This window comes from Camellia sinensis, chromosome 9 (genome assembly GCF_055761805.1).
Source record: "Camellia sinensis isolate YWXY chromosome 9, ASM5576180v1, whole genome shotgun sequence".
NCBI lineage: Eukaryota > Viridiplantae > Streptophyta > Magnoliopsida > Ericales > Theaceae > Camellia > Camellia sinensis.
In genome coordinates, this window is record NC_138969.1 from 109,730,544 (window position 1) to 109,744,888 (window position 14,345).

The 14,345-nt window shown below is 40.6% G+C and overlaps 1 protein-coding gene across 2 annotated transcripts in view; it reads left to right on the forward strand.

Moving 5' to 3' along the window:
- The first annotated feature begins 1,144 nt into the window (after positions 1-1,144).
- The window catches only part of LOC114309445 (16S rRNA processing protein RimM family), a 28,692-nt gene continuing 15,491 nt past the window's right edge, over positions 1,145-14,345 (forward strand). Inside the window, exons 1-5 of one of the 2 annotated variants that reach the window (XM_028255185.2) lie at positions 1,145-1,440; positions 2,657-2,793; positions 2,898-3,032; positions 3,509-3,619; positions 7,611-7,877. In XM_028255185.2, the coding sequence (XP_028110986.2) occupies positions 1,248-1,440; positions 2,657-2,793; positions 2,898-3,032; positions 3,509-3,619; positions 7,611-7,877 (843 nt within the window). In that variant the 5' untranslated portion in view covers positions 1,145-1,247. Of the gene's footprint in view, positions 1,441-2,167; positions 2,235-2,656; positions 2,794-2,897; positions 3,033-3,508; positions 3,620-7,610; positions 7,878-14,345 lie in introns of those variants that run through there. The other variant, XM_082887423.1, reaches the window with a different exon arrangement.

Genomic DNA, 14,345 nt, shown 5'->3' on the forward strand with positions numbered 1-14,345 from the left:
CTCCACCTTCTCAAACCCTAACCTTAAACACTTTTACCTAATCTATCTCTGCAGCTCTGATCACCTCTTCCTCCACCTTCAGATCCTCCTTTATCTCCAGCGCAACCCTCCATCTCCTACCTTAATCCCATCTCATTCTTCCCCGCTCTTCCTCCTCCTCCCTTGGCGAGGTCCAGCCTCGTTCTTCTCGTTCGGACAACCAGTGCCGAAGGAATGACCTGCGTTCAGTTCTATTTTGTTAAACAGAGAGCTATAGTCCAGATTTATCTTGCCGAACCACTGATCATTGTTTGATTGCCCTTTGCCGAACACCTACCCATGCGAGAAAGAGAGAGATAGAGAGTTGCAGGGGGTCGTCGCGGCGCTGAGTAGAAGAAGAAGAAAAAGGTTGCAATTGCAGATCGGAGTGAGGGAGCGGTGGGGTTGTAGATCAGGAAAAAAAGGGCAGTGGGGTTGTAGAGGTGTTGGTGTAGGGAAAGGAGAAAGATTATGGGCGATGGTAGTAGCGAGAGAGAAGTGAGGGTGAAAGGGGTTGCGCCGGAGATAAGGGAGTGGTTTAGTGGTTGCGCCAGATGTGGGAAAATATGGGGATATCGCTGAAAAAAATGGAAGGGGCGATGGCTGGAGCTGTCAGAGCTGGGTAAAGGATAGGGATTAGGGTTAGGGTTTGTAAAAGTTAGGGGTGAGGGTAAAATGGGTATTTCCATTTTATATTAATTAATAATAACAAATAAGAAAATGACATGGGTTAAAAGAAAAATATTTTCTTTACTCTCTCTAAACGGCGTCATTTTGGGTTGGTTTTAGCACTAAAAATGACTTTCTTCATTATTTCATAAAACGGTCATGGAACGGAGATGGACGGAGGGTTTACACTGTGACACGGAATGAACTACAAGGTTTTAATTGTTAAAATTAAAAATCTAGGGTTTAAATTGTAAAACACACTAAACCTTTGGGTTTTATTTGTAATTTGTCCTAATATTTTTATAAATTAAAAATAAAAAATTGTAAACTTTGCCAAACGAGCATAGCAACTGATATCTAGATTTATTTATTTATTTATTTATTTATTTCCCCATAAAATATCTAAATTCTTTTATTTATTTCCCCATAAAATATCTAAATTCTTAAAACTGTGCTTGTACGTTATGCATAAGTTTTGTACAACATGCTAACTCTCCATCACTAGTCTTTTGGAATTTGCCACTTTTCGGTTCTCACACACGCTACTCGGAGACGCAACGATGCAGAGCCCTTCTCTTATCTGTTCTCGAAACTCTCTCTGTCCATCACTTTCTCTCTCTACCTCGCAGCGATTCACAGTACCCTTTCGAAATCGATGCATTGATGCGGTGGTAGCACCCTCATGTCTTCGTCGATTACCCTTGAATTGTTCTCAAATTCACCTAAGTAACCTCACTCCCGTGCACAGTACTGGTAATTTTACAAACTAATTTCCACTTGCTTGATTACTATATGATGTTTCTGTGATGGGTTTGGATTTTCTTGGGCATTTTATGAGGTGTGGGTTTGTGTTGTTTCTTCTTAATTTGAAGATTTTGTTTGAAACCAGTCATACTCTTGCCATCACAACACTCGTAAATTTTGCTAATGTTTCTGTTTATTTGGAATATAGTTTGAGGAGTTTGGTTTGTTTTAGCTCTCCATGTGATGATTTGTTATGTTATTGTTTGGTTGTTCAGCTTTGAATTACTGAAACTAGTGAATCTATTAACAGGGTTCATCTATGGTTGCTGAATAAGTATTTCAGCTTTTTCAGGGATATTCTTAATGGGTGTGATTATTTGTGGACTATCTGTTTTTTTTTTTTTTTTCTTTAATGGGCTTATTTGTTTGATTTGAGTTTTCCTTAGAACTAGCAATTCTCTGCACACACACACCAACAACCAACAACCAAAAAAAAAAAAAAAATCATAAAATTCATGTAAAGTTTTGGTTTATAATGGAAATATGATATCAATTAATGAGTTTGAAGTCTTTTGAGAGAATCCTTTCTTTCTTGTTTTTCTTTATGGCTTCAGCTGTTCATCCAATAATTAGGCAAGATTAGATTGACTGAGAAGTCTTTGAGAGTTGATTTAGTTGCTATGTGTAGTTCCTTACCATATTTGGTTTGATATGTGTCTTTTGCTTGATATATTCAGGTAGTTATGAGTTTATGCCTCTTCAGCTTCTCAAAGATGTATTTAAACCAGCTGCAGTAGTTGTTTGTGAGGAATCACCAGAATTAACTACTTTTCTTTTCATTTGTTTTTGTTTTGTTTTGTTTTGTTTTTTTGTTTTTTTTTCTGGGAGTATACTCTGATAGGTTTCATTTAACACTACTATGTTGATCCATGCATTAGCCATTGCATTATCTTTTAATGGGTTTAGGATTTTTTCAGTTCTTTGCAATGAACTTGTATTGTTGTCTTACTGTTTTTTTAATCTGCTTTAGCATTCTGCTGCTCGAGCAGTCGTCCCTAATAATGAACTTGGATTAGAATATGTTGAAATCGGATACATATTTAGTGTTTGTGATAATTTTATTTTGACGTGTTTAGATTGATATGATCTATTTGTGCTATATGGGATTTTGTCATGGTATCAACCAAAAAGTGAATCTAGTTATTGTTTTCCAATTTTTTTTCAGCTATGCAAGAGAGCATTGAAACCAGTAAGGGTGAACCAGGATTTGTTGAAATTGGGTACATATGCAGTGTTCATGGACTTCAAGGAGAGGTTCGGGTTAAGCCCAATACTGACTTTCCGGAATTACGATTTTCCAAGGTAAAACACAACCCTAGAAGTATAGATATAGTACTAAAAGCTTCTGATTCAGGTATCTGTTCTTGAATTCTTTGTGTTTTCTCTGTGAATTTAATTCTTTATAGCCAGGGAGAAGACGGTTGAGACAAGAAGTTTCAGGGAGAGAAACAATTCAAGAACTTGAGCTATTGGAGGGAAGAGGGCACCCAGGACAGAAAGGTTGGATTATTAAATTCAGTGAAATTGACACGGTAGAACAGGTAAGCTTAATAGGACCAATCTGCTGTTTCTGTTTGCTTCATCTTTGTATTCTAGTTTCAATTCATGTGCAGAATGAATGATCCAACAGGGGATTGGATTGGCCTAATTTTAAGGTTTCCTTACGGTAGTTAATGAAATAGTGTTACATGATGTGTAGAAAAAGAAATGGCAAGTTGATGCCCTTGGTTAAAGCACAATGCCAACTAGTTGGTTCAACCTTGGAATAGTTAACTGGTCTTAGCCATGGATTTCAGAGTGTGTATTTTTCGGAGAACTTGTTACATTATAAGGATATCCAGTGGTATTGGTTATATAAGTTCTTTCTACCATGCTTACCTCATTCTAGTTGCAACTTAAATTATGTACCAGTTGGTGAAGGGATTTAATCTAAAAATAGTGCCATGACCTACTTTGTAGTCTTATTAGTAAGTTATCATGTGTAAATCTGTCAATTTCTTGTTCTTTTTGTTCCCAGGCTCAGCAACTTATTGGTTCAACAATAGTTGTTACTGAAGAAGATAAACCTGAATTGGAGGAAGGCGAGTATTACTCTCGTGATCTTGTTGGCATGAGAGTTAGCCTTAAGGTTTGCACTACCATGACATTGTTTATTTTTATTCTTACAAATGAATTCTCGTTTTCTTTCCAAGATATATGCTTATATTTCGGTTTTACATATCAGGGCCAATTTGTTTTTTGTTTTTTTTAAAAAATTTATTTTGATATGTAAAGTTAAGGAAATTTGAACTTGAGTCTATTTATTGAGGGAATGCGGCCCAAGGCTTCAATACATAATCTAGACATGCACATTATTAGTAGTTCAAATTAACCAATTTTAACATTGTGGCAGCAGAAGGATGATTTTCTTATTGTTGTATTTAGTAGTTAGCATATATCTTTAATTATCATTAAAATCTTAACAAACTTTAATGCACTTATAATTAGTGATGACTCTATTGCATCTTCATTATGTCCTCTTCTAGTTTTTGATAGAGGTGGCCCAAGAAGCATAGACACGCCGACATGCAAAACCTAAACTACCCTTTATGATAAATTACAATAATTCACACCCCCCCTCAAACTGAGGATGCGAGCGCAGAAAGTATCAACAGTTTGCTAAGAAGAAAACGAAAACGAGCAACAGCGTGAGTCTTCGTAAAAAAATGGGCCAACTGAAGAGAGGAGGGAACAAAAGGAGAGTAATAGTGCCAGCTTGAAGATGTTGTCTGACAAAGTGATAATCTATTTCAACATGCTTGGTCCGCTCATGGAAGACGTAATTATGAGCAATCTGGACAGCACTTTGATTATCACAATACAACGGAGTCGGATCGGAAAGAGAGACACCCATATCAGAAAGAAGCCACCGAAGCCAAACAATCTCGGAAGTAGCATGAGTCATGGCATGATACTCAGCCTCAGCGGTGGAACGAGCAACAATAGACTGTTTCTTACTCTTCCAAGAGATAAGAGAATCGCTGAGGAAAACACAAAGACCAGAAGTGGATTTGCAATCAGAGATGTCACCGGCCCAATCAGCGTCGGCATAGGCACGAAGAGTCAAGTCTGAAGAGGCAAATAATAGCAGACAATGCAACAAAGTGCCACGAAGGTAGCGCAGAGTACGGAGAAAGGTAGCGCAGAGTACGAAGAAAGGCAGTGCAGAGTACGGAGAAAGGCAGCCCAGTGTGTGGAGCGAGGAGCAGAAACAAATTGGCTGAGAATGTGCACCACATCTGAGAGATCCGGACAAGTAACGGTGAGATAAACAAGGCATCCAACCAACTCGCGATACAAAGTGGGATCCTCAAGAGGAATGCCATCGAAGCAGAAAACTTAGCATGCAATTCAAGAGGAGTGCCGACAATTTTGTCATCAGTGAGATTGGCACGAGAAAGAATGTCACGGGCATATTTAGTCTGAGAGAGAAGATACTCAGTAGGAAAAGTAGCAACCTCAATACCAAGAAAATACCGAAGAGACCCTAAATTCTTCATCTCAAACTCCTGAAATTGCTGATGCTTGACTTCCTCAATAGTACTATAATTAGAGCCAATGATGATTATATCATCCACATACAAGAGAAGGAGAACAAGGCCAACAGAAATTCGCCGAACAAAGAGAGCACAATCATAATAATTAGGGCAAAAACCAAGTTGAAGTGCAACAAAGTGAAATCACTCATACCAAGCACGAGGAGACTGCTTGAGACCATAGAGAGCACGGCGAAGACAACAAACAACACCAGGAGGGTGAGAGAGACCCGGTGAAGGGCGCATATACACTTCTTCAGCAAGATACCCATTCAGAAAAGCATTTTTGACATTGAGTTGAAACAAAGGCTAGTGATGGGCAGCAGCAACTGAGATAAGAGTGCGAACAATAGTCATCTTGGCAACAGGGGCAAAAGTCTCATCGTAATCAATTCCATACTCCTGAGAAAAGCCCTGGGCAACCAAACGAGTTTTGTACCGTTCCAAAGAACCATCAAAAAGGGTTTTGACCTTATAGACCCATATAAAGCCTACAACATTCTTGCCAGCAGGTAATGGAACCAAATCCCAAGTCTGAGCATTAGCCAAAACAGTTAACTCGACATTCATGGCAGCAATCCAATTAGGATCATGACAAGCTTCCTTTTAGGACCGGTGCTCAAAATAGGTATGAAGACAAGAAAGAAAAGACGGATAGGAAAGAGAAAAACATGTATTACCAAAACCATACCAGTTCGGAGGATGACGGTCTCGCTTTGAAAAGTGATAGCTGGAAGGACAGTAGAGCTAGAGACAGGCGAGCTCGGAAGTGCTTTGTGGCGCTGATAAACAAGCAGAGAAGTAGGGGAGGTAGTCGCTGGTGAGATATCAGAAGTGCTAGGAAGAGGCAACGTAGAGACCTTAAGATCAGAAACAAACTCATTGGGAGAAACATCAGGAGAAAATGGGTCAATGTGAACCAATTCATCCTTGATAATAAGGACAGGGGTGAAAGGTATAGTGTAGTAGGGTAGTTTTTCTAAAAAGGTGACATGCCTAGACACATATAGCATTTTGGTGGTAGGATCATAGCACCAATAACCCTTTTGATTAATGCCATACCCTATATATTATCTTATATACTAATTATATGTCACATATAAGGATAAATAATTATTATGTGTCACATATATGAATATTTAAATTAAAGATAATAATGTTTAAAGTCTAAAGGAGGAGAATAGGTACAAATTTATATTGTTTTTCTTTTATCATTGAATTCTAAGTTATTTTACTCAAACTTAAATCGTGTTTCATGTCTGACTAAGTGTTAGGAAGTACCCGATGAGTGTCGTGTCGTGTTGATGTTGAACGTGATGTCGGATATGACACATTACCTTTTTAGAAGTGTCTGTGCTACTCAGGAGGTGGCAAATGGGTGGGCCAAAACGGGTTGTTCAATAAAGTAGCTTAACCCAAACCTACTCATTTAAAAAAAAACGTTTAACTAGGTTGGGTTGAATTGGATACGGGTTGTACAAATCAATCCAACCAACCCGTTTACTTTATTGTTCTTTTCTAATGGTGGTGGTTGTGGGGTGGTGGCGGTGGCGGTGGTGGTGGCGGTGGTGCAGGAGGAGAAGGTCTTGGAACTACAAAAGATGAGGAAATGAATCTGTCAGACATATAAAAAATAGAAAAATGAAAGGCTACTAGAAGAAATGAAAAAGTTTGGCAGTGTCATTTGATTTTGCTGAGATTCATAAATAATATATTCTGTTAGAGAAGACAAGAAATTCAAAAAAAATAAAAATAAAAATAAATAAAGTTTGAGAAAAACAACAAATAAATAAATAGAAACAAAAATTGATGACTATATTAGGCTTTGATGCAACAAAGATTACAAGAATAATTAGATTAGCAACTTAACCTTTTAAAAAATAATACAAGATTTTTAATAGCATTAGAAGCATTCAGATACGATATATGTTTCATTATCCTTTGGTTCATTGAAACCATGAACCAAAAATGTTCAACTTGCATGTACCTGAGCACCACAGAAATTCTCCAAAATTTTTTGAGTAACATAAACTTCACCATAAGTTTGAACCAAAAATGTTCAACTTGCATGTACCTGAGCACCACAGAAATTCTCCAAAATTTTTTGAGTAACATAAACTTCACCATAAGTTTGCTGGTAGGGGTAGGGGGGGGGGTGGTGGCGGCGGCGGCGGCGATGGTGGTGGTGGTGTGGACGAAGGTGGTGGTAGAGGTGGCGGCTGTAATGGTGGGATGGTGGTTGTAGTGGTGGTGATGGGGTGGTGGTAGTAATGATGGATGTGTGATGGAGGTTGTGGCACCCATTTAAGCTGGTTTAAATAGGTACCCATGTCCAACCCATTTAAACTTGATTTTTATTGGGCTTTCAAAATGCAATCCATTTAAACATATTTATGAATTCGGGCGGGTTTAAATGGATTTTAAATGGGTGTAATTGGGCGGGTTCATGGGTTTGGGTTGAGTTTGACACGTCTAACTCATTTTATTTGATGGGGCATGCAAGCCCCATTTGCTCTGTTATTGATTATTCTTTTTTCCTTTCAGGAATCTGGTGAGCCAGTGGGTACTGTGGTTAATGTTTTCAATAGTGGAGCAAGTGATCTTCTATATGTCATGCTCAATTCGTCCACAGCTGGAAGACCAAAGTCAGAAGCAGGTGCTTCTGGTCCCTTTGTGTGGATCCCATTTGTTGAAGCAATTGTTCCAAATGTTGACATGAATAAAAGAGAAATGCTCATTACACCTCCAAAGGGGCTCCTTGAGTTAAATATACGCTCTGACGAAAGGTCCAAGAAAGAAAGGCGTCAGCTTGTGAGGCATATTCTTTTATGCTGTTCTACTGTTTTATTACTTTGAAGTTAATGGCACACATTACGATTTTCTGAAGATTGAATACAAGCATCCTTTAGTTCTATATTAGCAAATAATTGAGTAGATGTTCTTTGCTTTCTAGGTTTCCATAAGGTTGTAGAATTTTTTTTTTAAAAAAATTAATTAACCATATCTTGGAATTTGGAATATAACATTATAAACAAAGCACAACTGATTCACGTTACTCCAGCTCTTTAACTCTTCATTGATTCATTTTATCAATTTACTCATTTAATGTGCTGGTAAATTCTATGTGCTATGTAACTAAGACAAAAAAAAAGAAGTTCTATGTGCCATGTAGTTTGATTTCTAGCGGGATGGTTACAGATTAAAGTCCATTCAGTTGTTTTGTTGGGACTGTTTTTCCTTTTTGATCAGCTTGAGTTGTTTTGGTTTTTGGTTTCCTTTTGGTGGTTGAAAACCCCTTATCCTTCTGTATTTTGCTTTTTGTCATTAGTTATTTGTAGAAGTGAGAATGTAAAATGGAGAAATTAGGGTTGAAAGTTAGGAGGAAGAAGAAGAAGAAGAGAGAACTTTGTATATATTAAAAACCAAATTAATTTCCTCAACTGTACATCACTCAAATATATATAGAAAACCTAAAGTAGCAATATGACCATCGTACCCTCAACTTAAGTAAATATTAACAAGAGAACAAAAATAACTAAAAGAACTATTCTAACACTCCCCCTCAAGCTGGAGCATAGAGATCGAACATGCCCAGCTTGGCAGACAAATGAAGAAATGAAGGCCGAGCCAAAGGTTTGGTGAGAATATCACCCAATTGATCCTCAGAACAAACATAAGGAGTCACCAATTGCTTGCGGAGTAAGAGATTACGAATAAAATGGCAATCAACTTCGATATGTTTGGTGCGTTCATGAAACACAGGGTTATTGGCAATGAAGATAGCAGCCTGATTGTCACAAAACATGCGCATAGGAGTGGAAACAGAAAAGCCAAAATCTTGGAGAAGAGACTGAACCCAGAGCATCTCAGAAGCAGTATGAGCCATGGCGCGATATTCAGCCTCAGCACTAGAACGAGCAACGACGGTCTGTTTCTTGCTACGCCAAGTGACAAGATTACCACCAACAAAAGTACAATAGCCTGAGGTGGAACGGCGGTCAGTCGTATTACCAGCCCAATCAGCATCACTGAAGCCAGCGACAGACAAGGAGGAAGAGGGGCGATAGAGCAACCCCCGACCTGGAGCACGCTTTAAGTATTGCAAGATACGACATACAGCCACAAAATGGGGTTGGCGGGGAGCATGCATAAACTGACTGACCACACCCACAGCATAGGTAATATCTGGACGAGTGACAGTGAGATATATTAACTTGCCAACCAACCGACGATAACGACCAATATTAGGAAAGAAGTCGCCAGTGTCACCAGCAAGCTTGACACTAGAATCCATGGGAGTATCACTGGGGCGAGTGCCTAAGAGACCAGTCTCAGTAAGAAGATCAAGAACATACTTCCGTTGAGAAAGAAACAAGCCCTGAGAAGAACGGGCAACTTCAATCCCAAGAAAATACCGAAGATGGCCCAAGTCTTTGGTGTGAAATTGTTGGCCCAAATACTGCTTCAAAGCAGCAATACCATTGGAGTCACTCCCTGAAATGATGATGTCATCCACATAGACTGTTAAAATTTACCATCACCTACAATTTACCATCACCTACCACCAATTTACCATCACCTACCACCACCTACTCCTCACCTACTACACTCACCCTCTCCTATATAATGAGCCACTCACCATTTGTAATATACACAACAATCAGATATCAATCAATAATACATCATTTTTAACATGGTATCAGAGCTAGGTTAAGGAGTTCGTATTTTTCGCTTCACCGGCGGGCGGCAACCTCGCCTTGGCCGCCCGCCGGACCTCAACCTATTCCGCTTGAATTTTCTACACATACCTTGATCACTCTGCATGTACTTCATCCCCCTCGTTTCCATGCTCTTCTCTCCCACCTTCGAACCTCGCCAAACTCCTCAATCTCGCCATCATGCCAATTTGATCATCCGATGGGAACACTGAGTTACAGTCCATCCACATAATCTCTTGCTGATATGCCCGTTGCTCCTTACCCTGTGGGATCTTCAAAGGGTACCTTAGCCCCATCATCCTCATCATCAAAGTTGAGGCCAGAATTTATGTCAGGATCTCACAAGGATGCCCCTGCCCTATCAACCAGGATGTCTTCTTCTATGAGCTCATCTAGCGGTTCAGTTGGTTCAGTTTTCTCCAAGAGCAGTTCCACCTCTCATCAAGCTTCTGCCCCGTCTGCTGCCAGCAGTAGCATGAGTCAAGGAGGTGAGGCATTAAAAGAGAAATTGCAAGATATTATCTTCGGTCTATTACTGTCTACCCCATAAAGTCATGTGCAGGGTTCAGAGTAGACAACTGGCCTATAAGCAACACTGGTAGCTACTTCTTGGCAGCACATATTGTTGTGTTGTGTTGTGTTGGTTAGTGGGATCACGTGGGTAGCCTTTCTTGGGGCAAGACACCCACTCAATATCTCTCTCTCTCATTTTTTTTTTGCAAACACTTTATTCCTCTCTCACACCATTCACACTGCCACATACACAGCACATGCACGACACCATTCACACCCATTCTTGTTATTTTAATACACACATCCACTACCTCACCTTTATTTTCATTATTATAAAACACTATCCCCAATTTTATATAAACTTTTCTATTCTAAACTTTTCTCCACCACCCAACACCATCATCACATTTTCCACCACCCACCTTTTTCTCTTTTATTTCATAAAAAAAAATAAAAAATAAAAAAAATAAAAAAATAAAAATAAAATAAAAAAATAAAAAAATTAAACCCAAAATCCAAAACCGTGGGTTTTACCAAAACCGTGGTCCCATCTTTTTTTAATATTTCAACTCCACTTGCCATAATGATGCTGTCCATGCCTTGGATCCTCTTCTTATTCTTATTACAAAAACAAAAAAAAAAACCAAACCAATTTCCATATTTGTACAACACACCATATTTTATTCATATTGGGAATCCACCCCGATCACACTTTTACAGCAAAAAAAAAAAAAAAAAAAAAAAAAAAAAAAAAAAAAAAAACCAAACCCAAACACCCACCTCCACAGGCGGGATTTTTTCTTCTCTACTCTGCCGCCGGTCTTTTCTTCTTGCCTCCGTCCTGGGCAGTCCTTGACGGTGCTGCCTCTGTGTTTTCCACACCGCCCAGCACGTTCACTCCCCCATACTCTTCCACTGCAGCATATGGCGGCCCTCCAAATCGGAACATCACGGTGGCCTTCCGCTTCAGCTCCTTATTTTCTGCTTTCAGCACACTTATCTCTGCTCGCGCATCCTTATACATGCGTTGGAGCAGAGCCAGTTGGGCGTTTAAATGCTGCACCTCATTTGTCCTACTCTGCAGCCGGTTCGACAGGTTTGTGACCGCCATCATGGTTTCCACACATGACTTCAAAGTATACTGATTGGCCTCCACATCCGACTGCACTGCCATTCTTTGCTCCACAGACCGCATCGGAAAGTTCAACGGAGCAAACTCCGGGGCGCTTGGTTGAGATTCCAGTGCCACCGCACCAGTTCTCTCTCTTGTTGACTCGTTGAGGTCGGGAAAGAGGGTGAGCAGTCCACGGGAAGACGAGGACGAGGCCATTTTCTGAGCAACAGCGTGTTACAGACTATCTCTCTCAGCAAAACGCACTATCTCTCTCAGCAAAACGAAGAGTTTTTTTTTTTTCAAGAGATTTTTCTCAGTTTCTTGTCTCAGCCTCTGCCTCGGCCTCAGCCTCTGTCTTGGTTAAATAGCCGAGGCAGCCACGCGTATCGCGCGCCACTTGCCGCCAGACGACAAACGGGCACGCCAACCAAGGCACTCACGTGCCTCGCCATCATGTCCGGCACACCTTTTGATGAATTGGGCACGCCTTTTGATGGCACGTCTTTTGACAAAATTGGGCACACCTTTTGAGGGTGCCACTTTTTAAGGGTCCGACAAGACTCTGTAAACTGTCCCGACATTGATTCCGGTTAGCTCCTTTATGGGTCCGACAAGACTCTGTAAACTGTCCCGACATAGATTCCGGTTAGTTTCTACAAGGGTCCGACAAGACTCTGTAAACTGTCCCGACATAGATTCCGGTTAGTTTCTACAAGGGTCCGACAAGACTCTGTAAACTGTCCCGACATTGATTCCGGTTAGTTTCTACAAGGGTCCAGCAAGACTCCGTAAACTGTCACAACAACTGTCACAACATTGTCTGCTACAACGGTCCGACATGACCCCATAAACTGTCTTCTACAACGGTCCGACATGACCCCATAAACTGTCTTCTACATCGGTCTGACAACCCCATACAGTGTCCTCTACAACGTTATGACACCACCATCCAGTGTCTTCACCAATGGTCTGACACGACCATACAGTGTCTCCTATCCTTTTTTATTTTTATGTATTTTCTTGTTTTGTTACTCTCTCCAAACTCAAGTTGGTTAGTTTCTATCCTCCTTGCGTTTGCGGGGGGCTGTTAAAATTTACCATCACCTACAATTTACCATCACCTACCACCAATTTACCATCACCTACCACCACCTACTCCTCACCTACTCCTCACCTACTACACTCACCCTCTCCTATATAATGAGCCACTCACCATTTGTAATATACACAACAATCAGATATCAATCAATAATACATCATTTTTAACATAGACAATAAGAACAATACTCCCAGTAGACGAGTGGCGAACAAAAACAGAGTGATCAAAAGTGGAACGGTGAAAGCCATAGGCAAGCACAACAGCACTGAAGCGATCAAACCAGACACGAGGGGACTGCTTAAGACCATACAAGGCCTTCCTCAATCGACAAACAAGATGCTCTTGGCCGGGAACAACATAGCCAGGGGGCTGATCCATATAGACCTCCTCGTGGAGATCACCATGGAGAAAAGCATTCTTGATATCCAGTTGATATAAAAGCCAAGACTGATTAACTGCAACAGAGAGAAGAATCCGAACAGAGTTAAGACGGGCCACAGGAGAAAAAGTCTCCAAGTAATCAACACCATAGGTTTGGGTGTAGCCTTTAGCGACCAGGCAAGCCTTAAGGCGCTCAACAGTTCCATCAGGAAGATACTTAACAGTATAAATCCAACGACAACCCACAATAGATTTGCCAGAGGGCAGAGGGGTAAGGTCCCAGGTCTGATTTTGATGAAGAGCATGCATTTCCTCATCCATGGCAAACTTCCAACTAGAGATGGACATAGCCTCAAGATAGGTGCGAGGAATGGAAATACTCGACAAGCTACAAGCAAAAGAGTGAAGACCAGGAGAGAGGCGATCATAAGAAACGAAATGAGCAATAGGATGTTGAGTGCAAGTGCGTTTACCTTTGCGGAGGGCAATAGGAAGGTCATCAGATGGTAGAGCAGCAGGTGGAACAGGGGCCTCAGACGAAGGAGATGAACTGGCCGGGCCATAAGACACAATGCGACGAGCTTGAGACCGTTGATAAACCTGCAAAAGAGGGGTAGAAGTGAGAGGAGAGAGAGAGGATAGAGGAGTGGATGTGGAAGGAGCATAAGAGGGAAGAGTAGGAGCGAGAGAGGCTGGCTCCCCCTCACGAGAAGAGAGAAGATCAGTAGATAACTGTTGCCCAGAGGAAGAAAAAAAAACGGAGTAGACTCAAAAAACGTTACATCAGCACTGACAAAGTAGCGACGAGACTCAAGATGATAACACCGGTACCCTTTTTGAGTGCGAGAATAACCTAAGAACACACACTTGCGTGCACGAGGAGATAACTTATCCAACCCAGGGTCAAGAACATGGACAAAGGCCACACACCCGAAAATGCGAGGAGGCAAGGGAAAAGGAGATGTGGTGGGATATAGCAGAGAATAAGGAGATGTGTGTACAACACTAGAGGGCATGCGATTGATAAGCAAACAAGCAGTGAGAACAGCATCACCCCAAAACTGTTTGGGGACATGCATATTAAACATCAGGGTGCAAGCAACATCTAGCAAATGGCGGTGTTTCCGTTCTGCAACACCATTTTGTGGGGATGTATGAGGACAACTAGTTTGATGAATAATACCATGAGCATCACAAAAGGTAGTTACAATAGATTGTACATATTCTAAAGCATTATCAGACCGAAATATCTTAATACATTTGCCAAATTGAGTAAAGATTTCATTATAAAACTTAGAGATGATGGAAGGCAAATCAGATCTTTGTTTCATTAAAAACAACCAAGTCATCCGAGAGTAATCATCCACAAAAATAACAAAATAAAAGAACCCATTAACAGTAGGAGTTCTAGAAGGACCCCAAATATCTGTATGGACAAGAGCAAAAGACTCAGA